This window comes from Camelus bactrianus, chromosome 33 (assembly GCF_048773025.1).
Source record: "Camelus bactrianus isolate YW-2024 breed Bactrian camel chromosome 33, ASM4877302v1, whole genome shotgun sequence".
Taxonomy (NCBI): domain Eukaryota; kingdom Metazoa; phylum Chordata; class Mammalia; order Artiodactyla; family Camelidae; genus Camelus; species Camelus bactrianus.
In genome coordinates, this window is record NC_133571.1 from 4,798,571 (window position 1) to 4,825,093 (window position 26,523).

Consider the following 26,523-nt stretch of genomic DNA (forward strand, 5'->3'; position numbering starts at 1 on the left):
TTCTTATAAATATTTGCATTCCAGGGCTTAATATCCTTTAATATTCCAGGTACCATCTTAAGTAATTTCATGAAAATATGTATGTTTTTAAAATATTAAACCCCATTAAGAATAGTGATACTAAAATTTAACCAAATGTTAAGTAGGGAATAGAGCTTAACCAAAACTAAGAATTAAAATAAGGTAACCAACCAAGGAAATGTTAAATAAGTTTGGTAGTAAAAACAAAACAAGCACTAAACGTACTAGTGGAAGTCAGAACAGTGTGACATCTGTGCAAGAAGAAGATGAGAGGGTCACTGGCCATGAGGATGGCAAGAAAAATACATTTTTAAAAGTTAAATTGCTCAAGGTCATTCATTCAGTAAATGACAAAGTCTGAACTTGAACCAGAAGACTATATTCTTAATTATACACAGTATTTCTTTTTAACACCACTTCTATGCTTGTTCAAGGAAGATGCCCAACCAAGATACATGCTAAGCTAATTGTTTCAGTCAGAATCATAATAAACATTATCATAAAACCCACTTGAAAAAGGACAGACATGATTTAAAAGTTGCTACAGCAATCAAGAATTAAGTTGTGATCTGAGTTATGGAACCCAATTATCAAGTCTCAGATTCCCTGATGAGAAAAACAAGAAAGAAGAAAACAAAATCTAGTCTATTATGTTGCTATGCCTCTGATTTTTTTTTCTGTCATTAATATACTTCAGGAAGACAGAAGGCAGTTACTCTGGCCACCTAAGCTATCTTCACAACACACTGATAACAGAGTAACAGCCAGACTCTGGAATCCTCCTTTGATGAACACAGGGTGAAGGCTGCTGTGTGTTCTCTGAGGTGATGCATCCTGTGGTGTTGTCATAACAACACTGACATGTTAATAATTTTTTTTCTAATGATCTTGGAATGCTTGACTGGCCCATAGAGGTTAGTTGTTGCTCAGAGAAAAAAGGGAGTCTAAATGTACACACTGGCTTTGTGGTCCCAGTGCAGATGCTGGTTACCATTCAGGCACATAGAAAGAATATACCCAGAGATTCATCTGTCATTTCAACCTCAGCCATGCATAGGAAGCATAAAGTGAATTGAAAGTAAAAGAGATACTGAAAATGTAAATGGTGCTGAATGTTAAAGACTAGACTTACATTTCCACAAAAGTTTCTGGACAGAAGACTCTCCATAAATATTTTTTACATGCAAGTAAATGGAAGATTACATAATACAACTACATGGGAAGTAACAAAAATTAGGGTAGTAGATGTGCCAAAATATGTTAGACTGTTTTTGAGTATTCAGAGAAAATATGACACACTCAAACAAATAGCTAACCAAACTACTACAATCTGAAAAAAAAATAAAGACTAAATTGGAACTTTTTTTATAAGAAAAATAGATTTTTAATCTAATTATAACTATACTTAATGATATTTATAGAAAAAAATTAAAACTAGGTGTACCACAATGTTATCAGGGGATATTTCAGGGTGTTAATAAAAAATAGATTTTTTAATGTTCTGCATTTTCCAAATTTTGTACAAAGTATAAATTATTTCATGATAAAAACTTTATAAAAATAATCCTGTAACAATTGGGAAAATAAAGGGCTAAGAATCTGCAGCAGCAAAAAAAAAAAAAAAACAAAAACAACCAAACAAACAAAAAACAGATGTAAGTCTATTTAAAAAAAAAAAGGGAAGAAATTAAATTGGATATCCCAGAAATTAATGTTTAGCAAAGTCACAAAGTGTGTTAAATGGTGCAATAAAAAAACAAATTTAGGAATCCTATCTGTACCAGGTTATGAAAGAAATGCATGAGCCTTATATATTCCTTTAAAAAAATCACATGCTACCTTCTCAATGAGGTCTTCTCTGCCCAATCAATCAGTTTAACCCATAAGACCAATCACCCTCTATTACTTTGCCATGTTCTGTGTCCTTCATAGAATTAGAGAGAAACAATACATTTAACAACTAACTTCTCACTGGAAACAAGAAAGGCCAAAAGACAGTGAATTTCATATTCAAATAGCTGGCAAAAATACTATCAACCAAGAATTCTATAGCCAAAAAAATATGAAAAATGAAGGTGAAAAAAGACACACCCAGATAAAGAAAGAGTAATAGAATTTGTTGCTACCAGACATAGTGTCAAGGTATACTAAAAGAACTCATTGAAAAAGAATATATGAACACAGAATAGCCAAAACAATCTTGAGGAAGGAAAATAGAGCCGGAGGAATCACGTACCCTGACGTCAGACTATACTACAGAGATACAGTAATCCAAACAGTATGGTACTGGCACAAAAACAGATGTAGATCAATGTACCAAGAAAGAAAGTCCAGAAATAAACCCATGCATTTATAATCAATTAATCTATGATAAAGAAGGCAAAAATATACAATGGAGAAACAGTCTATTCAATAGGTGGCGCTGGAAAAGCTGTACAGCTGCATGTAAAAGAACAAAATTAGAGCATTCTCTAACACCATATCCCAAAATAAACTCAAAATGGATTAAAGACCTAAACGTAAGACCGGATACTATAAAACTCCTAGAGGAAAACATAGACAGAAGACTCTTTGACATAAATTTCAGTAATATTTTTTTCAAACCAGCCCCTAAAGTAATGGAAGTAAAAGCAAAAATAAACAAATGGGACCTAATTAAACTTAAAATCTTTTGCACAGCAAAGGAAACCGTAAACAAAACAAAAAGATAATCTTCAGAATGGGAGAAAATATTTCCAAATAACATGACCAACAAGAGACTAATTTCCAAAATATACAAACAGCTCATACAGTTTCTATCAAAAAAACCAAACAACCCAATACAAAATGGGTAGAAAATTTAAAGAGATATTTCTTCAAAGACATCCAGATGGCCAACAGACACATGAAAAGATGCTCAGTATTGCTAAATATTAACAGAGATGCAAATCAAAACTACAATGAGGTATCACTTCAAACCAGTCAGAATGGCCATCATTAAAAAGTACAAATAAAAATGCTAGAGAGGTTGTGGAGAAAAAGGACCCCTCCTACACTGTTGGTGGGAATGTAAATTGGAGCAGCCACTAAGGAGAACAGTATAGAGGTTCCTTAAAAAACTAAAAATATGATCATATTTACCATATGATCTAGCAATCCCACTCCTGGCTATATATCTAAGAGGAAACTATAATTCAAAAAGACACATGCACCCCAATATTCATAGCAGCACTATTCACAATAGCCAAGACATGGAAACAACCTAAATGTCCATTGACAGATGAATGGATAAAGAAGATGCAGTATGGGTATACACACACACACACACACACACACACACACACACACACACACACACACACACACACACTCAGCCATAAAAAAGAATGAAATAATGCCATTTGCAGCAACATGGATGGATCTAGAGATTATCATATTAGTGGAATAAGTCAGACAGAGAAAGATAAATATCATGTGATTATCACTTATATGTGGAATCTAAAAAAAAGATACAAATTTTATTTACAAACAAAAAATAAACTCACAGAAAGAAAACACACTGATTACCAAAGGGGAATTCTGGCAGGGGAGGAATAAATTAGGAGTTTAGGATTAACAGATACATATTACTATATACAAAATAGATAAACAACAAGACCTACTGTATATAGCACAGGGAACTATATTCAATTTCTTATAATAACATATAATGAAAAAAGCTGAAAAAATATATATATTTATGTATATGTAAAACTGAATCACTTTGCTGTACACCTGAAACTAACAGTGTGAACAACTACACTTCAATAAAAAATAAAATTTAAAAAAAGAATATATGAATGCATGGGTATGAAAGAACACTGGTAAGGGTAAATATGTGGGTAAATATAAGAAAATATATGAATATACTTGAACATATTTTTCCTTTCTTTTCCTAATTTCTTTTATAAAACATATACATTTATTTACAATTATTATATATATAACTTTTACATTATATATAACAATAATAGTAATTATTATGTATAATTGGGTTTATAATATGAAAAATAATTATCACAAAGTGGGGGAAGAAAGTGATATGGAGCTATATAAGAACAAAACTGTTATACTGTACCAGTGCTAGGTCAGAATCTGAAGGAGATTGTGATAAATTTATACATTGTAATCTCTAGAGTAACCACTAATAAAAATAACTCAAAAATATATTTGTAAAACCAGTAAGGAGTAAAATGGCATGCTAAAAACATTTAACACAAAATAATTATTAAAGAAGGAATATAGAAACAAAAATATTAAATATAAACAAATAGCAAAATGTTAGATGTAAATCCAACCAAATCAATAATTACATTAAATGTGAATATACTACAATCCAGTCAAAAGGCAGAGATTATCAGACTGTATAAAAAAGTGAAAGGCAATTATAGCTGTCAGTAAGAGACACCCTTCAGATTCTAAGATAAACATAGGTTAAAAGCAAAAGGGTAGAAGACAACAAACCATGCAAACATTATTTATCAGATATTAAAAGAAGAAATGGTACCAATCCAAACAAAGTCTTTCAGAAAGGAGTATAAATAAACAATACTTCCCAACTCATTTTCTGAGACCAAAGACATCACAAGAAAAAGGAAGGGGAAAAGAAAGGAAAGAAGGAAGGAAGGAAAGAAGGAAGAAAAGAAAGGTTGACGTATAGGTTGAAAAGGAAGAAGGAAACTGTCTGAATTCTCAGATTACATGACCCTGTATGTAAAAAGTCCCAAATAATCTATCCTCCCCAAATAGGACTTTCTCTTCTATTAAACTATTCTAATCTGAGTTTAGCAAAATTGTCGGACACAACAGAAATAATGTATATATTTCTGAATATTAACAAAAATAAAATTTAAAAACATTATTTTTATTCTTTCTTGATGTTAATGGAATGTTTTTAAACAACAAAAATGTGCAAGACCTGTACACTGAAAACTACAAAATATTTCTTGACAAAAATTAAAGAAGATCTAAATGAATTAAGAGATGCTCTCATGGAATGGAAGAAAATATTGTTAATATGGCTATTCTTTCTAAGTTGAGACATAGATTCACTGCAATCCCTCATAAGGCTATCACAGCTGATTTCTCTGCAGAAATTTTGCAGGCTATAAGGGTGTAACATGACGTAGTCAGTCCTGAAAGGGAAAAATCTGCAACCTAGGATACTCTACTCAGCAAGATTATGATTTAGAATAGGAGAGATTAAAAAAAAAAAAAACTTCATACCAAAGCAAAAACTAAAAGAATTAATCAATACTAAACTTATCCTAAAATAAGCTAAAGGATCTTCTCTAAATAGAAAAAAAGTAAGAATCTATAGGAAAGGGAAAATTCCACCAGGAAAGACAATATATCATAAGAATTGAAGATCAATCACTAAAATAAGCCTGTATTTAGATTAAAAGAAAACAAAAGTAAAAGCAACTATCACTACAATAAGCAGTTAAGGGATAAGCAAGAAGATGTAAAATTTGATATTAAAAAATGTGGGGGAGGGGAATAAAAAATGCAGATCTTTTAGAATGTGTTTGAACTAAATGACTACCAGTTTAAAAGAAGTAGATATGATTACTGGTCAACATAAATGAATCTCATGGTAACAACAAGTCAAAAACCTACAATGCATACACCAAGATCAAAAAGAAAGGGACACAAGCATACTGCTAAAGCATATCAAACCACAAGGGAAGAAACAAAAAGGAGAAATAAACAGGGAAGAACTACAAAAACAACCAAAAAACAAGTAGTAAATAGCAATAGTACATACCTATTAATAATTACTTTAAATGTCAATGGACTGAATGCTTCAATCTAAAGACATAAGGTGGCTGACTGGATGAAAAAATACCCTTCAATATGCTGCTTACAAGACACAGTTCACCGCAAAAGACACACATGGACTGAAAGTTAGGAGATGGAAAAAAATATTCCATGCAAAATGGAAATGACAAAACAGCAGGTGTAACAGTATTCATATTAGCCAAATAGTCTTAAAACGGAGGCTATAACAAAAGACAAAGAATGTCATTATAATGATAAAGGGACTGATAGAAGAAAAAGATATTACATTCATTAATATATATGCACCCAATACAGGAACACCTAAATATATAAAGCAAATACTACCAGACATAAAAGGAGAAATTGACAATAATACAGTTATAGTAGGTGACCTTAACACCCACTGACATCAATGGACAGATCACCTAGATAGGAAATCAGTAACAAAAAAGTGTTCTTAAATGACACAACAGACCATTTGAACTTAATACATTATCTACATGACATTACATTTGAAACCAACAGAATATGCACTCTTTCAAGTATACATGGAATGTTCTCCATGACAGATCACATGCTATCCCATAAAACAAGTCTCACAAAATTTAAGAACAGAAATTATACCAAGCATTTTTTCCCTGCCACACACATATGACACCAGAAATCAACTACAAGGAGAAAATGGGAAAAACAAAAATATGTGGAGATGGAGATTAAACAACATGCTACCAAAAAGCCACTGGGTCAATGAAGAAATCAAAAAAGACATTTTTTTAAAATGCTCAAGAGTAAGGACAATGGAAATACAACACTCTAAAATCCATGGAAACAATTCAGGAACAAGATCAGGATGCCCACTCTCATCACGTCTATTTATCATAATATTGGAAGTCCTAGTTACAAAATCAGACAGGGAAAAGAAATGAAAGGAATCCAAATTGGAAGGGAAAAGATAAAACTGCCACTATGTGCATATAATGTGATATTTTACATAGAAAACCCTTATCTCCATCTAAAAACTGTTTGAACTAATAAGTTGCAGGATACAAGTTTAATATACTATTGCATTTCTATACACTAACAATGAATGATCAGAAAGAGAAAGTTTAAAAAAAAAATCCTGTTTAAAATCCCATCAAAAAGAATAAAATACCTAGGAATAAATTTAACCAAGGAGGTAAAAGACCCATACTATGAATCTGTAAAACATTGATGAAAGAAACTGAAGCTGATATAGAAATGGAAATATATCCCATATCCTTGGATTGGAAAAATTAATATTGCTAAAAATGGTCATATTACCCAAAGGAATCTACAAACTGAATGCAACCCCTATTAAAATAGCTATGACATTTTCACAGAAATAGAACAAATAATTCTTAAATTCATATGGAACAACGAAAGACCCCGAATTGCTAAGGCGATCTTGAGAAAAAAAGAACAATGGCGGAGGTATCACCCTTCCCGGCTTCAGATTATACTACAAAGCTACAGTAGTCAAAATAGCATGGTACTGGCACAGAAACAGATATATAGCTCAACTGAACGGAATAGAGAGCCCAGGAATAAACCCACACTACCCCATAGTCAATTATTCTATGACAAGGAGGCAAGAATACACAACATTCTAATAGAATCTTATGATCGGAACAGAGAAGGAATGCTCACATTTTCCCAAATTAAATTTATTTTAAGTTGAAGTCAAATAAATTTATCTTTCAACAATGTCATTATGGTATGGTAAGATTACTAAAATACGTTTTAAATTTTTCAATCACCATGTCGGAAGAATGATGGGCATGTGTCTACAAAAGGAAAAGGTGCATTTGGGAAACTGATCTGACCATAGAAAATAACTGGTTAATTCTGCCTTTATTCTTGGAAAATTATTTCCCAGCATTTGTTTTGCAATTTCTAATTAATAAGGCAAATGTGATGATATTTCTGGGAACTGAAAAAGAAATGTGTTATGCTTTTCCTCAGTTCCAACCTTGAGAACAAAAGTGAAGATGAAGGGGGGAGAGGGTATAGCTCAGTGGTAGAGTGCTTGCCTAGCATGCACAAGGTTCTGGGTTCAACCCCCAGGGCAGCCATTAAAATAAATAAATAATAAACCTAATTACCTCTCCCTCCATCAAATTAAAAAAAAAAAAAAAGAATGTTGGAATGAAAGATACTTAAAAAACCCAATAAAAACAGAAGTGAAGATGAATGGCAAGGTCATTGCTCTATCATAGAGACAATGTATTTCGGGTGCTGGACTCCTTCTACAATGTTATTAAAGTTCTTTGAAGCATTGCTACTAAGGAAAAAAAAATCAGCTCATACTATTTATTGTACTTTTCCTCAAAATCCACTGCTGTTTCAGGTTTTCCCCCAGCTAACCAGTCCATTTTATTTTGGAAGCCACAGGTACAACAAAGCGCTGTAACAAGTCAACATAAAAGATCCACAGAGACAGGTACTAAAAATTCGATCCAAACTTTAGTGACTCTGAGGAGACTAGGGATTTTGAGACAATGATAGCCTACAAATAAAAAAGCAGATCCAAATAAAGCACCTACAGAATTTGTGACAAGCGGTCTTCTAGTCACTACTGAGTAGACAAGCCCTAGTCAGACTGTGTGAAGACGTTAGGCGGCCTTGGTATTTTTCTAAAATTATTCAACCTACTGATCTCCAGTGGTTCCTCCCATAAGGCACGAAGAGAGCAGGAGAATGGATAGGAGGAATCTTACAAGTGGAAAAGAACAATGATAATAATTGTAACAGAAGTAATAATAAAAAACATTTATTTAACACTTAACCCTGAAGCTAAAGATATAATAAGAATTTTACATGGACTGTGTCATTTAATCTTCACAAATAACTTTCTGAGGCAGGCAGCCTAAGTGGTCAGAGAATTATTTTAACTTAGTCTTGACAACAGGGTGAGCTCTTCATGGTTGAAAAATCAGATTCCCTTCTGCCTCTCTTTGAAAATATATCAGATGCCGCTCAGTGACATTCCCGCTCTGATAACCAATCCTTATGTCTTTATAACTCATTACTGCAGAATCAAGACGTAACTTCTCTGAAACTAGGATGATGGCTGTCTCACCAAATTGCTCACAAGCGTGTCTACCTCTACTCTATAGTTAACCACTGAGGGACAATACAAAATGACAAGAATTGTGGTTTAGCAAAAGAATTACAGCTCATTCTGTAGACGGTTTACCATCACTCAGCTGTATTAGTGGCCCATGTTTTTTGCTGTTTTTCTTTTTGATGGCTGGGGTGGTGGCTCATTGGGCTTAAGTGCATAGCCAACATTGTTAAATTACCATGAAAGCCTTCACTGTTAGACTAAAGAACAAACATCTTACATTACTGAAAAATAGCAGTTTCTTATCAAAGCCTAACATAAAATTAGAAACTTCAGGTAACATGGAGTTACTGACAAGACCAACAGTTATGGGGAAAATAATGACTATCAAGGCCAAATTTAGCAACAGAATCATAATTTTTAACCCTGATTGTTTTCCTCTCATGTTTTAAGCAACTGTAAACTTGGAATCTGGCAAGATAATAATGCAAAAATGTTACTATCTGGTTAAGACTCCATGCCATGACTTCACTGACTATAATTTTGTTTGGGCCAATGTAGCTTCCCAAATGGCCCATTCTGGCAAACCCAGGTGAATAAGCAGACATGTAAACAGGATGAGAGGATTGCTATCCTTACACTAACTAAAAATCCTGCTTATTGCTTTATTTTTAAACCGCCACTAACTTGTTTAAATTATAATTGCATCTTCTCAATGAGCACAGTTCCTTATTATTGGAACTGGCAGGGGGCCTTGACATTTGAGTCATCATTTCATTGTGTCTATTTCTTACCGTGGAATACAAATTAAGTAGACATACAAGCCATATAAAATGTAGGGGGGAAAAATCTGAAGCAGTAACTTTATATTGAATTAATTTTTCTCAAATCTACAAAATATATAAAGCAATTAATATCGGTAATAATATATTCTACTTCAGGCACATTTTCCAAAATATTAACTTCTATTCTACAGCCAAAGATGCTTCAAACCCTCCTAGCCAAATATCATACTTCCGTAAAAGAAAACCAACAGCTTTAATATTCTCTAAATTTAAAAGACAGAATAATTCCAGTGTATTCGGTGTTCTCTCAAGAAGTGAACATATTATAAAGAAATGCATCTTTCTCAATACTAAAATTTAATTAGAAGTCTTGAGATAGTTGCTTAATTTCCAACTTTTAGAAAATGAATTATTCTGAATATGAAGAAGAAACAGGATATATATCAGATGTTCCTAAATTATGAAATTTACAACATAACATACTCAAGCATAGCTAGCTTTTTACCTATATTTATTTAAGGATAAGGCAAGCAAGCCCCACAATGTTGAAATCAGTCTCACCATTTTTCTCATTTTGACTTCAGTGGAAATACTCATGGGTTTATAGTATCATGTTTCCAGGGAGTCCTGCCATTTTTGTAATTACTACGGCTAGTATTATTAAATGTCTTCTTTTTATGTGATGAAATAAATTAATGAAAGAGGCAGACACTATGCAAAATGGCTGGGAATAGAGCCAAACCTTTTTATATACATCCAGGGGACCAATAATTTTCTAAATGGCACTCTAAGCAATCTTGCCCAAATAATTACAAGTGTTGCCAGCATGCAATTTACTGAAATAATTATGCAATCTCCTAACTCTCATCACCCACGTCAAGTCCATGGCCACTTACCTTGTCTTTATTCTCAGTGCTGGAAGCCTCAGGCTTGGTCCTAATCACAAATGGGGTGGACAGCCGCAGCAGGACCCTTTCGAAGGTGGCGTTAACCTTTGGAGAAACAATCTCGAAGCAGTCCTCGAACTTGAGCACTTTGTGAGTGTCACATCGCAGCTGCTTCCTCAGGCCTTCCCCCAGCTGAAGGACTGCCATGTGAGGGTCAACCATCAGGTGGAAAGGGAAGGCTCTGCAGAAGGTGCTGATGCTGATTCTGAGGTCCGCGGGAACCCGGGAGGTTCCCTGTGGAAGGTTCTTCGTGATGTTGGTGTTTTCACGTTGCTTGATGAGGAAGGTAAGACAGCTACAGTTGCCTGGGTTTGAACCATCGGAGCACAGTTTCTCATTTGCAACCTGGTCCACTTCTACATCCAGCCGATAGATCTTCTTTCCTGCAGCCTTAATCATCCCAAGCATTGCAAATCCCACGATACGGTGAGGGTGGAAGTAGTGGAGCATGAGGGTACCTTCGGAGAGCTCTTTGCATAGGAATGATGGTGACTCCAGGGTGGCCTGTTTTCCAAAAGAAGTTCTAATGTGTTCCAACAAAGCATCAAAGCCATTAAAAAAGTCCTGCAACGTGCCACCTACAGCTCGAAGGACTCTCTCATTCTCATCAAAGCATATATTAAAGAACTCCTCACCAAATCTTTCTTGAACTTCCTCAAACTTCAAACCTAGAGGTAAATGGAAGCAAATGTTAATGAAATCTAATAAAAATAATTGAATGTATAGCTTTTTTAATGCTTATCAAATGAGGTTGCTAGTGAGTAAAGTAAGAGAGGTATTTCCCTTGGGTACACAAATTTTCCCTAAGAGGTTAATTCATTCATTTTGAGTTAGAGAAATTAAACTTCAGTTCGTCTTCTGGATGTTTCTAAGATGTTAACGACCATAAACCTTTTTGTTGTTGTTTGCCTTTAAATAACCTTTATTTTTAAAGCAGTTTTAGATTCATAGCTAAACTGAGCAGAATATAAAGATAATTTCCATGTACCCCCTTGTCCCCAACATACACAACCCGCCCCCACAACTATCAATACTGTGAACTACAGCGGTACATTTGTTACAATCGATGAATCTACACTGGCATAACATTATCACCCAAAGTTCAGAGTTTACATTAGGGTCCATTCACTCTTGGTGCTGCACATCCTTGAGTTTTTTGTTGTTGTTCATTGAAGTATATCAGTTTACAACATTGTGCCAATTTCTGGTGTACCTCCTTGAGCTCTGACAAATGTATGTTAACATGTGCCCACCATTATGGTGTCATATAAAGTAGCTTTGCTATCCTAAAAATCCTTTGTGCTCCACCTGTTCATTCCACCCTCCCCTCAACCCCTGGGGCATGAACTTTTTAAACACTGCTAATCTAGCTGTCACTTTCCTTGCCAATACTCTACTCCATTTGCTGTAATTATCATGAATAACATCTTTTCCTCAACGATTTCCCTCATCACCAAATAATTTTTAAGAGGCAACTATAAAGCTGTCTCTATATTATGTCCATTCAATATTACTATTTTATTTCTCAAAATTCATTTAAGTGGAAAATAGCCCCCCCCCCCTTCGCCGGAGAGGGACTCTGTGGTACACGAGCAGGAAAAGGCATCAGGTTATCTCACGCAAACAGAAACATTTCATTAGTAAGCGCAGAGAAAAATCATGCAGGTCAGCTAGACCACAGGAAGAGAGACAAAACAAGGAATTAAAACTGTGGAATGATTTTCATTCATTCTTTCACTCACAAAAATGAGAGCAGACAAAAGAAGAGTAGGAATCTGACCAGACAGAGATAAAGGTCTTTGTTAAGTTTTCTCAGTTCATACTCATTTCCAGATGCCACAGCAAAAGGAAATCTACCTTATAACAATGGAATTATTACAAAAAAATTAAAAAATACACACACAATGCATTATATGGTAATTGGAAGCAGGATCATACGTGATCTAGTTAGATCCACCCTTGAGGATAATCTGAGGGAAAATAAGGAGCAAAGAAGCAGAATACGACTCAGATAAAAGAGCTGAGTCTGTGTCCTGAGGCAAGCTTCTGTGTAGAGTCACCTAATCGCTTCTCCTTTGCCTTTGGCTGAAATCAATACATGCAGTTTATATATTCATACCTTATTGTCTTATCTATCCCATCTTATAAGGAGGTCCTGAGAATCAGACAGGACTTTGCTGCTGTCCTGTTAGAATGCAAAGCAGTCGAGGCTGTCTGTGGCTTAGTTTGTTGTTCCTACCTTTATTACTCCCTATGAGTTCTCCCCATAAAGTAAGGGGATAAAACAGAGTCAATAATGTTATTTTAAAAACAGAGTCCAAACACATCAAATACTTTTGGAAAACTTACTACAGAGTCTAAATTAGTTTGGCTAAGAAGTTCTTGAAATCAATGTGAAATGAAAATAAGTAGAAAATTTAAGTGAAAAATATTCCCTTTATTAGGAAACATTTCACATTAATTTTAGTTGCATAACTTTGGTATTCAAGGCAAGCTGAGAGAGTCAGCTATGAGAATAAATCACCACCCATCTCACATTGTCTAACATGTTATAAGATTGAACTTCAACATATGTTGCAGTCACTAATAATAATGCCAGCCGGAATTGGAAATAATAGCAGTGATCTGCCCAGTCTTCTCTGGTGAGAAAACAAGATAAATGGTATTCACTGCAGTTTGGCTCCTGCTCCAACTGCTCCACTGAAACTGCTTTTATAATTATTTAAACCAATAGATCCTGTTTTGTCCTTATCTTACTTAACCTTGTTTATTTTTTTTTCCCCTTTTACTTTGACAGTGTTCACCATCCCTTCCTCTTAAATCTCTCCTCTCTCTTGGATTATAAACCACACTCTCCTGGTTTGATTACAGCTGCCTGAAAAGCCCTTCACTAACACATCTTCCTAAACCAAATCCCTACATCACGGTCTCTAAATTACAACTAAACAATTCTAATACATACAAATTAAACTTACGTCCCTTCCATGACAATGTTCTTTGTTGCTAATCATTTTAAATGACAAAATCCTTATTAAAAACTAAATTCAGAATAAACAAAAATTCCTATAATCTGACGATATTTGATGAGCAACAAAACTCCGTAAGTCACTGAGAACATTCCATGGATTGCTTCCCTACTTTGAAGAGTTGTGTTTTAAAAGTACTTAGGGTCTTTACGCACAGAAGAGAAGAAGAGAATTTTTTCAGACTTGCATTTTTCACAGCATTAAAAACGCCCTCACTGTTGTTAAGAACACAGATATAACACAGGAAGCTTATGTTCTATTTCCAATGGCAGAATCGCAAAGAGTCATCTGGAAAATAACAAGTAAGTAAATTCACTAGAGGCAGCAAAATAAAAACTACTCTATGGAACTGCAGTCTGTCAACTAGAAATCCTTACTGCTTTAAAAAGCACTTTTGTACTTAAGATTCAAAGATTAAGTCTCACATGATCATGTTAAGGCCTCCCAGGGTACTAAAGTGATGTATCAATAAAGAAAAGCTAAGTTATTTTGAGTATTATGCACCAACAGTATACGGGGTAATTCTATATACAGCACAGTATTCAATTAACCAATAAATATTTTTGGTCTCACAACTGTTACACTGCACAAGATGAGAAAAGAAAAAAAATTCCTAGAGTTTGAAAAATTAAAGGTAGGGAATGATCACTTCAACTTTTGCAAATATGCTATGAATCAGTACCCAAGATTCCCACTTTAAACATGGCAAGATTTAGAAAGCACAGAGAGAGTTGTTCAGTCTCACTCGCAAGGTTCCACTTATTATTGATGCAAATCCCCTACTTACAGAAAATCACCTGAAACAATGCTTGTCTACTCATATCACAAAAAGCTATGACAGCTTGACGTCTGGGTCTATAAAAATACATTTCCTCAAGAGGCAAACCTTACAACAAAACTGCTTTCATTAACAGGTAAGTTTAAAGAATTTGAAATTACTGTTAATTCACCTCTTTTAAAAAAGTGAATAGCCTCAATGCTGACATCCTTTTGCTGTAAATGAAATGGTATGTTCATTGATGACATGAATCGTTTGTCCCTCATTTGCTATCCATCCAGCTTCACACAGTGCACATCTTGAGGGCATCCATGTTTGTGTACCTACAGTAGCATAATGCCTGGCACACGGTGAGTAAGCATTCATTCTTAGAAACTAAGCATTCATCTAAGTATTAGTTTGGGTAATATAATCGAGCTTTTAAAGCTAAAGTTGTGCCACATCAAAGGACACCAAGACAACTAGACACATCCTTTTCTCTCGTGGGTCCCTGCAGATGAGTAAATTACAATGACGGGGCTAGAACAGAGGCGTACATGGGCCATGGAGGCACGGGGGAAAGTATATCTGACTTTCCCTCAGCGAGACAAAGTTTGAAAAGAGAGCTGAAGAAAAAGTAGGTTTCCAAAAGGCCAACAAGGAAGGGAAAAAGCAAAAAGCATTCTAGCAGATGGGGAGTAATGAAGTATGAACGAAGCAGGGAGGTGGCGAGCCCGGCACAGCCAGGGAAGGGCAAGCCGTTCAGCGGGTCGCGCTGAGGAGCAGCGGCGGCGGGAAGGAGCCGCTAATTCATCAGCCGTGCAGGAGTTCCACTTACGGGTGCCGGGACCAGAGTCAAAGATACCAGCCAAAGAGATGCTGCAGCGTCTTCAGAAGAAGATTTTATTAATTGAATTAAGTAGTTCCAGTAAGAATGGAGAAATTAGTGCCACGAAACGTGCCGAATATTTTCATAGATTATCTAATACTTTTAAAAATGTCAAGTGGGTATTTTAACTGCACCCATTTTAAAGGTGAGCAACGTCAATAAATTGCCCGTGTTCACACAATTGTAAGTAGCAGAGCCAGGTCTCAAAGTGACATCTGTCTAAGACTAAATTTTGTGTAATAAATACTGTGTGATAATTGTGCACAATATCAAACAAGTACAAATCTGCCGGGGTGGAGGGGAAATCCGTATCTTGCTCATTGGTGTATCATCAATACCTAGCATTCTTCCTGACATTTAGCAGGTGCTCAAAAAATAACAGCTGGATGTTGGGTGAATTAATGCATCACTAACGAAGCAACAGGAAGGAGCAGTCACTGGTTACCAAATGCCACAGCAGGGTCTAGTAAGAAAACTTGAAACTGGATTGGTCAGAACTTTGGGGACCAGTAACAGAGCAATTTCAGTGCAGAGGTGGAGGCAGAAGACTGAGGGTAATGGGTTGAGGAGTGTGGGAAAGATGAAGAAACAGATATTAGCTTCACTGAATCAGTAATATTATTGGAAGGCTAAAATTACTTGTTTTATAAATTGTTAAAAAACAAAAACTCTGCCCTCCCTGGTTGGAGAGGTGAAAGGTTGCCATTATATGCACCAAATGACTAGAGAAAGATATGGCATCAAAGATATGGCACTGATGGGGGTCCTGGATGCTCCAAGGGAAGATTTATTAATAAAAGAGGGAAATTAGTATCTTTCTAGTTCCAGAGACCATCCTTATCACCCAGCAGATTATCAGTCCCCACTAACATGGGAAAATACCAAAGCAAAAGGTGTACTTTCAAGTTGCTTAAAACTTCAGTCAGCAAGCTGAATAACTACCAACCACTCATTTCTGTGAACTGTGGACACACCGTAATTTTTTTTTTGATTAATTACTTAGGGTTCACCAACCCACTATCTAAGTAATGTAACTCAATCACAACTGTATCTCAAGTCCAGGAGATTTCAACATTTTACGGAAATAATTATCCTTTTAGAGAAACAATTGTTTTTCTAGATTTATTGAAAGATAACACATGAAGGTTTAAGGTATACAGTGTGTTGATTTGCTACACTATATATTGCAGAATGATTAGCAACTTCCCATTAGTTTACACCTCCATCACTTCACATCATTACCACTTCTTTTTTGTAGTGAGAACGTTTAAAATCTGCTCTCTTAACTTTCAAATGTATAATGCACAACTGTTAACTATAATCACAACGCAGTGTGTTAGATCTCCAGAACTTAGTCCTCTTCTAGCTGGAAGTCAGGACATCCCATTTCCCCCAGACCCCAGGTAAACACCATTCTATTCTCTCTTTTTAAGTTTATCTTTTCAGATACCACATGTAAGTCGCAATATACAGTATTTGTCAAGAAAAAATTATTTTATCTAGCAGGACCGTAACACATTTGTCAACTATGTTTGAAACACAGATGATGCTTTTATAAAAATGTAATTATAGTGCCATGTCAATCTACAAATAAAGTTAGTTTCTGGATCCCAGAAATGTAAGGGTAAGTATTACATATGTCTAAATAACAATAAGGAAGGGAGATAGAAAAGAAATCCCACTGCCCAAATTGTAATTTTAAGGGAAACTGCTTTGAATCTGATACAGTCTCATTTGAATCTTGGTGGCGTGACAAAATCTTTGTAGTTTGAATACTTTAGTCAAATAAGTAAAACTTTTGGGGATAATAGTGAAAAGAAAGATCCTTAACAATTGTGCTCTTAATCTATGAAAGGTTAAGCAGTGATTTTTCTACCATTTTAGAGACATTTAATTCTCCTTTTAGTGCATTTGTGGCATCTCTGTTCATCTTCAAAAAAGAACACAGCATGGGGAGGGTATAGTTCAGAAGTAGAGCACGTACTTAGCATTCACAAAGTCCTGGGTTCAATCCTCAGTACTTCCATTAAAAAATAAAGAAACAAAGAAACAAAACAAAGAAACAAAACAAAAAATAAACCTAATTACATCTTTCCCCCAACAACAACAACAAAAAGAACACAGTATACGTGATACATTTATTTTTAAGTGTAAGTGAACTAAAATTAATTTTCCTTAATATTTTTTAAATTCTTTTATATAAACAGGACACACATTCAGATTTTTTAAAAAAAAGGATTTTAACATCTTTGAGCAAAGAATTTGCTAAGCATAGTATTAGAAGTAAACTCTCTAACATATTCTAGATTAATTCTTGAATACTAAAAAGGAATAGTATTATTAGAAGTATAGTAATTGCTTCAGGCACAAAAATATTTGTGATGTTTAAGTTTACAGTTTGTGATTTTTGAGTATATGCTAAAGTACGCTTTAAAATATACACAGGGTATAAATTTTAAATAAGAAACATGGCATATTGGAGATAAAGCCAAACTCTGAGCAGCGTGGAGTATTTCTCACCCAGAAACTAGTACACTCTAACATCATCAGTTATTACTCCTTGCTTTCAAATAGCAAAGCATATCTTTGTGCCTTTCTTGTAAAATACCAGATATCCTCTTGTATTGTAAATATCTATGATCCTTTTGTTTACTGTAAACTCATGAAATGTACAGTCTCTAAACAGTGTGACCTAGAATGAGAAAAAGGAATCAATAGAGAAAGTACTACATAACTAAACCAGTAATAGAATTTCCCCCTGAACTGTAGAAAACCCTGAATCTACTGACGGAAAAGGCACAGTTCCAGCCAAGTATGATAAGAAACCACACACACAAACACACACACAGAAATCTAAATACATCTGGTTAAATTCCTGAAATACAGAGGTAAGAAAATATTTAGTGGAAGGAAAGAACAAGCAACTTTCAAAAAAGTCTCAAAAATTGTACTTATTTGCAATTCTGGAAGCTAGATGATAGTGGAACAATATATGTGGAATACTGAGAGAATTTAAATCTAGGAATTTATACGCAGCCAAGAAATCTGGGAAAGATTCAGAAGCAACATCACTCAGTGAAACACCTAAGGAAAAGAATTGAGAAAACACTTTAATCGAACAAGTTGAAACAGAGACGTCCTGGTAAGAGAAGATGGAAGAAGTAAAAACAACAAGGAGCACTGAATTGTGCAACACACATGCGCGCGCGCACACACACACGCTCACATTATATACAGATATATGTCAATGACAGATTATTTGCAAATTTGTAATATACATGTAAATAAAGATTACTGAAACAGACGGAAAGTGAAACTATTGACAACTGCAAGGAAAGCTGTGTTGATAATCTGGAACTAAGTCTCAGCAAAACCCAAAGTTGGGAGAAAAAGCAGGAGGGCAAAAGGACAAAAGTACTAACAGCATTGTAAAGTCTCTTCTAAATGAGATCTGATAACTAGAGAAAAAATACATTCTTAGTAGGGAAATAAGGGATATTTTGTTTTAAAATAGTGAAAAAAACATACAATCTCATTTTAGTAACAGGAAAGGGAAGCTAGCCAATAATGAAGTGGGAAAGTAGAACAGAACTTTTCAAGCTGCAAAGGTTAAAAATACTTATACATACATATACGTATGTATACAATTTCAACATGATCAAAACAGCAAAGATAAGGGAAAGAAAGAGTAATATAAAATAAATGACTATAAATTAAGATGAAAGAAAGAAAATCAGTAAATTATGCATTTCACTAAATGCAAACAAATAAATATCCTCATCAAATGGCAGAAATTCTCATTCATACCATATATAAGAATTGTACATCTATAAACTCATTTACAAAAAGTGTTCAAAACTGACTGCAGTGATACAGCAGCACAACTTTATGATTATTCTAAAAACCCACTAAGGTATACACTTTAAATGGGTGAACTGTATGGTATGTGAATTAAATTTCAATATAGCTGTTATATATTTTAAAAATTAAAATAAAATTATAGAGGGAATTATAGTAGGATTATGGTAAAAAAATTTTAATATACCTCTCTCAAAATTAGATGGATCTGACAGACAAAAAACCAAAACCATAAAGTAAATAAATATAACAAAACAATCAATAAAAGAAAAATGTAATAAAAATAAAATTTTGCTGATAAACTCTAATGTGCCCTTTTCAGAACCCAAAGGATCACAGGTGAAAAAATCAGGACCATAGATAAATTAAATAAATATTAACAATAAAATTTGTTTAAAAGTCAGAAGAAAAATGAAATTAAAACAAAATTTGACAACAAAAGCCTGCACATATATGCGTATGTGGGCACGTATGTATATACACATGTAAAGAAATTATAAAAATTGCTCAAATACTTAGCCACAAAATTTCCATAACATATTTTTAAGATTTTGCAGATCATATTTTCTAATAACAATACAAATAATAATAACAATAAACACATAAGTAAGAAAAAGGATGACTAAAAATCTTATCTATTTGGATATTAAATAATACCCTTTCATGGATTAAAAATAAAATCAAAGTTGAAATTATAACATCTAGAAATCAATGAAAAGGAGATTAATTCATTCAAAATCCTATGAGGCACAACAGAAACTGTACTTAAAAACATGTTAAAAATATTTTCAGTAACAAAAATAAATAAGTAAATAAAAAACTTTCAATTAAGAAAAGATACATGCACCCCAATGTTCATAGCAGCACTATATATACAACAGCCAAGGCATAGAAACAACTTAAATGTCCATCAACAGGTGACTGGATAAAGAAGTTGTGGTATGTTTATACAATGGAATACTACCCAGCCATAAAAAGAATAACATAATGTCATTTGCAGCAACATGGATGGACCCAGAGATCATCACTCTAAGTGAAGTAAGCCATAAAGAGAAAGAAAAATATCATATGATATAACTCATGTATGAAATCTAAAAAAAAGAAAGAAAAAAAGAGGGCACTAATGATCTACAAAACAGAAACAGACTTGTAGACATAATAAACAATCTTATGGTTACCAGGGGAAAGGAGATGGGAAGGGATACATTTGGGAGTTTGAGATTTACAAATGTTAGCCACTATATACAACAGTAGATTAAAAAAACAAATTTCTTCTGTATAGCACAGGGAACTATATTCAATATCTTATAATAACCTTCAATGGAAAAAGAATATGAAAACGAATATATGTATGTATATGTATGACTGGGACATTGTGCTGTACACCAGAAATTGACACATTGTAACTGACTGTACTTTAATTAAAAAAAAAAGAAAAAACTTATGTTGAGCTTAAAATATCAAGAGATAAAAAGCTGAAACTAGTAGATAAAACCTAAATCAGGAGTGAGAAAGAAGACATAGCACATATTAAGAAGACATAAAGGAATCAAAAAAGAACCACACAGTGTTCTGCCAACAAATGTGTAAATGTAATATAAATAGAGAATTTTCTGACAAAACATAAATGACAAAAATATTCCCAAAAAAAATGGGCAACCTGAGTTCTGGCTGGCCTTTAAAAAAATAGATAATTCCAAAGTTATTTAAATATTTCCAAGCCATAGAAAACAATTAAAACTACTCAGTTATTTTCATTAAGCCCACATAATTTTAATGCCAAAACTTAATACAGTATACTAAGACCATTTTGTCTTATATTTGCAAAAATAATAGCAAATAGAATCCAGTAGTTTATAAAAGAAGAATACATCATCACCAAGTATTGTTCATACCAGGAATGAAAAAGTAGGTCAACAGTAGAAAATTTATCAGTATTAACTATGACATTTATAAAATTAAATGAGAAAATAATATTGTCTTATCAGTAGATTAGGAAAAGTCTGAAATTAAACACTTCTAATAAAAATTTTGAGTAAAACAGGAGATATAAAGAAAGTGCTCAAATATAATAAATGCTGTTTTCCAAAAAACCAAAAACAAAACTTACTCTAAATAGTGAAATACTGAGAACATTTCAACTAAATTCAGAAATTAGACAAATAAGTTTGCTATCACCATTGTTGTTCAATATTATCTTGGAGGTTCTAGCGGATGCTATGAGATAGAGAAAATAAAACAATGACTACACATATAAAGAAAAGCAAAATTATCTCTTTCTGCTAATAAATATTGTACATTTAGAAAACCTAGAAAGTCTTTTAATTTCAAGTCTCTTTCTTGCTTTCCTGCTTTTTCTTTTCTTTTTTTTTTTTTTTTGGTGCTCAAAACACTTACAGCATACATTGTATAGAAAAAATCCTATTAGGGTTAATAAGAAAACATAGTCAAAAACTAAATATAAAATAAATATAGAAAGAATCAATAGCTTTTCTTTATATTAGCAGTAAGGATCAAGAAGTAGAAATGGGGAAATATTCTATACAAAGTAGCAATGAAAACTATAAAATCATAGGAATACATTTAATAAGAAAGCCATAGAACTTCTATTAAGAAAATTATTAAATCTTAACACAGAAAACAGAAACTAAACAAATGGAAAAATATTCCATATTTTAGGATGGAAAGATCTTACATTATAAAAAATTGATTCTCCCAAAGTTAATATATGGGTTTAATACATTTCCAATCATAATCTCAGTAAGCCTTCTTACTAACATAGTAATTTTAAGATTCATATGGAAGAATAAATGCTAAGAATAGCTCAAAAATGCATGAATAGGAAGACTATTGAGGAAGAACCAGACACTGGAATAAATAAAATGCACTATCATTAACATTTTTATTTCTATAGAACAAAAGTCTCTTTTACTGGGTCAGAATAGAGAATTCAGAAGCAAATCTGTGTATGAATTTTAATATATCACAAAACAGTATTTTAATTCAGTGGGGAACGAACAGCTTATTTTAATAAATGTCACTAGCCATCTGGAAAACAATAAAATTAAATCCCATCTCACACCACAAAAAAATCAAATTCAAGATCAATTAAAAGTTTAAAATACAAAAATTTAAACAATAAATATTGTGGAAGAAAATCTAAGAGACTGTATGTATGCATGCCTTAACTTAAACTGGCAAATAACATACAAAAAGATATAAAAACATATTTGATTTTGCCTGACAAAAAGCTAAGTTAAAACTGTCAGAATAATGTATAGAATACAATTTTATTTTAGTAAAAGTATGTGTGTATGTGTTGTACATCTCCCCTGACATTCTGATAATCTATCTTAAATACCACTTTGCTTCAGATCACCATTATCAACAGTCTAGAATTATTTTAACACCCTCCTAATTTTTCTGCTTTCTAATGTCTCTGCAATCCATTCTGAATGCATCCTTTCAAAAATCATAAATCTTATCATGTAATTTCTCTACTTTAAGCCCTCAAGTGATTATCCACTGCCCTCAAAATAAAGTTCAAACTCAGCAGGGCGTGATCCAGCCTGTACTGACAGGTCCATCCTCATCCCTCCCAATTTCCTCACTTCACATTTCTATACAAGCCACTATGAACCACCTGGAGCTTCCTGAACATGTTCAGTGATGTCTCACTTACAGGTTTCTGCCCATGCTACTTTTGTGTTTTATTTTGTTCTGTTTTGTGTTTTAATAGACGTCTGTTCTCCTGACTACCCTACTTAGCTACTTATCTGCTTATACTCATCTTGCAGATCCTCACACCTGAATTCCTCCAAAATGCTTTCCTTGACACTCAAAGACTAAGATGGATGCCTCTGCCTTTTCAGTTTCCAAAGCACTTTGCTGTTACCCTCATCCTAGCATTTATCACACAACAGCCACGGGCTGGGCCACCTCCTCAATCAGACTTAACCTCTTTGAAGACAAAGGTTATGTCCTGTTCACCATTTATTCATTTACTTTTTAAAAATGGAAAAACCTGCTCGTGTTAAGTCTCAGCGCTGAGCAGTGGGGGAAACTATGGTGATCAGAGTAGGAATGGGTCTTACCATTACTGAGCCACGTGAAAGACAGAATAATCCAACAACTGTATACACAGAAACCACATGATGACAGATGTGAGGACAATAAGGTGCCGAATGCTATGAGAGCGTGTAACAGGGACCTAAGGTAATCCACTGGGTCAAAGAAAGCTTTCTTTAAAAAGTGACACATCTGAAAGGTAAGTGAAAGTCTACCAGGCAGCCGAGAAGGAGCAGACAGGAGAGGAAACAAAAACCATTTCAGATCAAAGAACATGTATGCAAAGGTCCTGGAAGAGAAACTAAAACGTGGCTTTTGAGAAACTAAATGAAGACCACTATTGTAATCCTAGTCCCTGGCACAGTGCCTGTTTGTGGTGAGTTTTTTGAATGAATAGATAAAAGAATCAATCAACTAATGAGTGAACAAATAAATATAGCTGTGTGTGACTGACCACACATCTATGTATATCAAATAAAATGTGTTTATTACATGGTATCTGTAGTGGAAATACACATTTGTGTGTCTATGTGTAGTTTTTCCACTGCTGTTTTCACACCCTTCAGTACTCACTGGCAGGCCTTTTTACATAAGTGTAGGCAAGTTATGCTAAATGACTAATTTAATAGATGTGAATGCTTACTGTTTGATGAATTCTTCTTCCTTTGCCAACAAACAGCCACATGTGAGAACTAAGAAATGAACATGCTCAGGGCAGGATGTGTATAATCAGGCAGCCTTTCAGGGCTTTGCTGTCAGAAGCTGACCACCTGTCAGGTGACTAAGGGCTCATCACATTTCCCAGCCTTCCTGCCCCAGCACCCTGACACGTTGCTCTGGAAGACAGTAAGCCAACAGCCCCACAGCAACGTGGTGCAGATTCAAAGAATGCACAAACAGAGCTAATTAAAAAGAGGAGCTGCAGGAGCACCTGCTTCAGCCTTACACCCACACCTGGTCCCTGCTTCTGAAATGCAATCTGCCACATTGTGAAAAAATGTCAATGTCTCACAGGCTTTGGGATCTTCCTGCGGAGATGTGTTCCCATCATTTCTCATGCCTGCACTTTTTAACCAGTCTTTTACCTGACAGCTAAGAAGGTAAGGAAGAGATTTACTATGGAAATGCATGGATTCTGACTTCTGCTGATGATAACTGGCCCAGTTCAAATTGAAGGCCACAACGGCAGCGGCAGAAAAGCATTCATTTCCACAAGGACAGATCCTCAGAGGGCTTGCTCAGAGCTGTTAATCACTGCTAATGCCTCCTTAATTGTTATGCTTTTTACAGTCTCTAAATTGTGATTCACTCTCAACTGCTCCACCCTCATCTTGGGAGCGATGCCTCTGTTCACTTTGTACAGAGAAGATTAACTTTGCAATAAAAGTTGTGTTGTAAATAAATAAAATTGATGGAAATATGATTTTTTTACAACTTTCCTATCGAATTAGGGAGTAAATACTTGGCCAAAGTCCTCAATGTTTCATTAGCCAAATAGCATCAGATTTTAAATGACAGAAATTACTGTATCATCATGTATCCATGATGTAGGAATTACAGTAGCTTATAACCTCGTTTACAGGATTCACAAACAAGCCTAATATTTTTATGCTTCTGGTATACCTCTGAAGGCTGACAACAAGTCATAATGTACTGTGGACTAACAATGCCACCTGCCATATCAGTAACTAAAGGTGTTGCAGCCATCAAGCTCTTGGCCACTGCAGCCGCCCCCAAGGGTGCACCCTGAGGAGACTCAGGGTGGGGAAGATACTACTGGCCCTCGACAGCTGAAGTGTGTATCAGAGGAGTATTTCAATGAGCCCAGACTTTACATCCTCCCACACACAGAATGCCGAATTCCTTGAGATATCTGGTTTCCTTTAACACTAATTTTTTGATGTTCTGACTACCTGGTCTTTGTTGCAGAAACTCCTTTATGTCTTGGCTCCTCCCTTACCTCTTCAGAGCAGTCCCTTAGAGCTACCTGAGAGGCTGTCTCCCAGACCTGACGTCCTCAGAAAGTCCATGGAACAAAAAACGTAATTCTCAGCTTGGAGGTTGTGCATTTCTTTTTCAGTCAACAGTATGTCCATTTAAAAGAGAATTTGAATTTGCAGATACACCATTTCACACAGTCAATGCATGAAGCTGACAAGTATCCTGGAACTTTACTGGTAACTCAGTCCAAACTCCCTCAAAACACAGCAGTCCTCACGGGTAATCATCCTTCCGCTACTTAAACGCCACCTGTGATGAGGAGCTCCTGAAGCCTGCTCTTCCAAGACTGACTGTCTCTAGGAATCACAAAGTCCCTTCCTGCTTCCGTCACGGCTCAAACTATTCCTATAACGTTAGTCAACTGGTGCTATTACATCCTCTGGCGATTTGAACAAGTCTACCTTGCTCTCCTCACAGAAATCCTTTAAAGTACCTGAAAACAGCCCTCATGCCCTCCTTTGTCTTCTCTCTTACGGTTTCCAAGAACTAATTCAAAATGTACTAAAGGCAATTCTAAAGAACTATTTTAAATATATATACAAACAAGGGTACATTAGAAAAAAATGTGGGGTCCACAGACATCTGGCAGAGTCCTGCTCCAAAGCCCCCCTAGCATCCAGTTGCTGCCATTTAAAGATAACATTCCTTCCTCAATCCCTGCCTGCCTTAGCTGAACTAACCACTCTAGATAATGATCAGCCTTACAATGTGCGGAAGCCTGGCCACCAGAACTGGTCACAGCCCCCTGCCACAGTCACGTAGCCCTGTCCTTTCCCGACACCCTCCCTTCCAGGTTACCTTAACATCAACCAGTCAGAAATCTGTGCATGAGCTGATCACGCACCGTGACCCCCAGGTGCCCGATGTCACGTCAGCACCAACAGTAAGAGGCCACCCTCCCTTATAAAAGACCTCAGCAACCGATCCTCAGGGCACACGGACACCGCTCATCGGTGACCCGCTGCTGTCTATAGCAGCACACCCAATAAATGCCTTTTCTGTTTTCACCCTTTTGTCTCTGGTAAATTCTTTTACCACTCGTGTACCAGCCCATCAAGTCCCACCACAAAAAAGACATAGTATATGTGATTTAGAAGTTATGCTTTTGAAGGAAACAAGGAAGTGGTAGGTAGGAGCTCCACTCCAGATAAGAGGAGCTAGCGTGAGGTGCTTTTATGCCAGGATTACAGTTTTTGCGTATATGCACTCTGACTTGGGAAAATAGACATCTATATTTGTTCCTCTTCGCTAGAGTATACACTTCAAACTGGTCTTCAGTAACATATT

General features: G+C 35.0%; 1 protein-coding gene across 2 annotated transcripts in view; it reads right to left on the bottom strand.

The window, feature by feature from the left end:
* Positions 1–26,523, bottom strand: part of GUCY1A2 (guanylate cyclase 1 soluble subunit alpha 2) — a 262,757-nt gene that overhangs the window by 177,380 nt on the left and 58,854 nt on the right. For both annotated transcript variants that reach the window (XM_074357101.1, XM_074357102.1), the window contains exon 4: positions 10,587–11,305. In XM_074357101.1, coding sequence (XP_074213202.1) covers positions 10,587–11,305 — 719 coding nt within the window. The remainder of the gene's footprint in view (positions 1–10,586; positions 11,306–26,523) is intronic.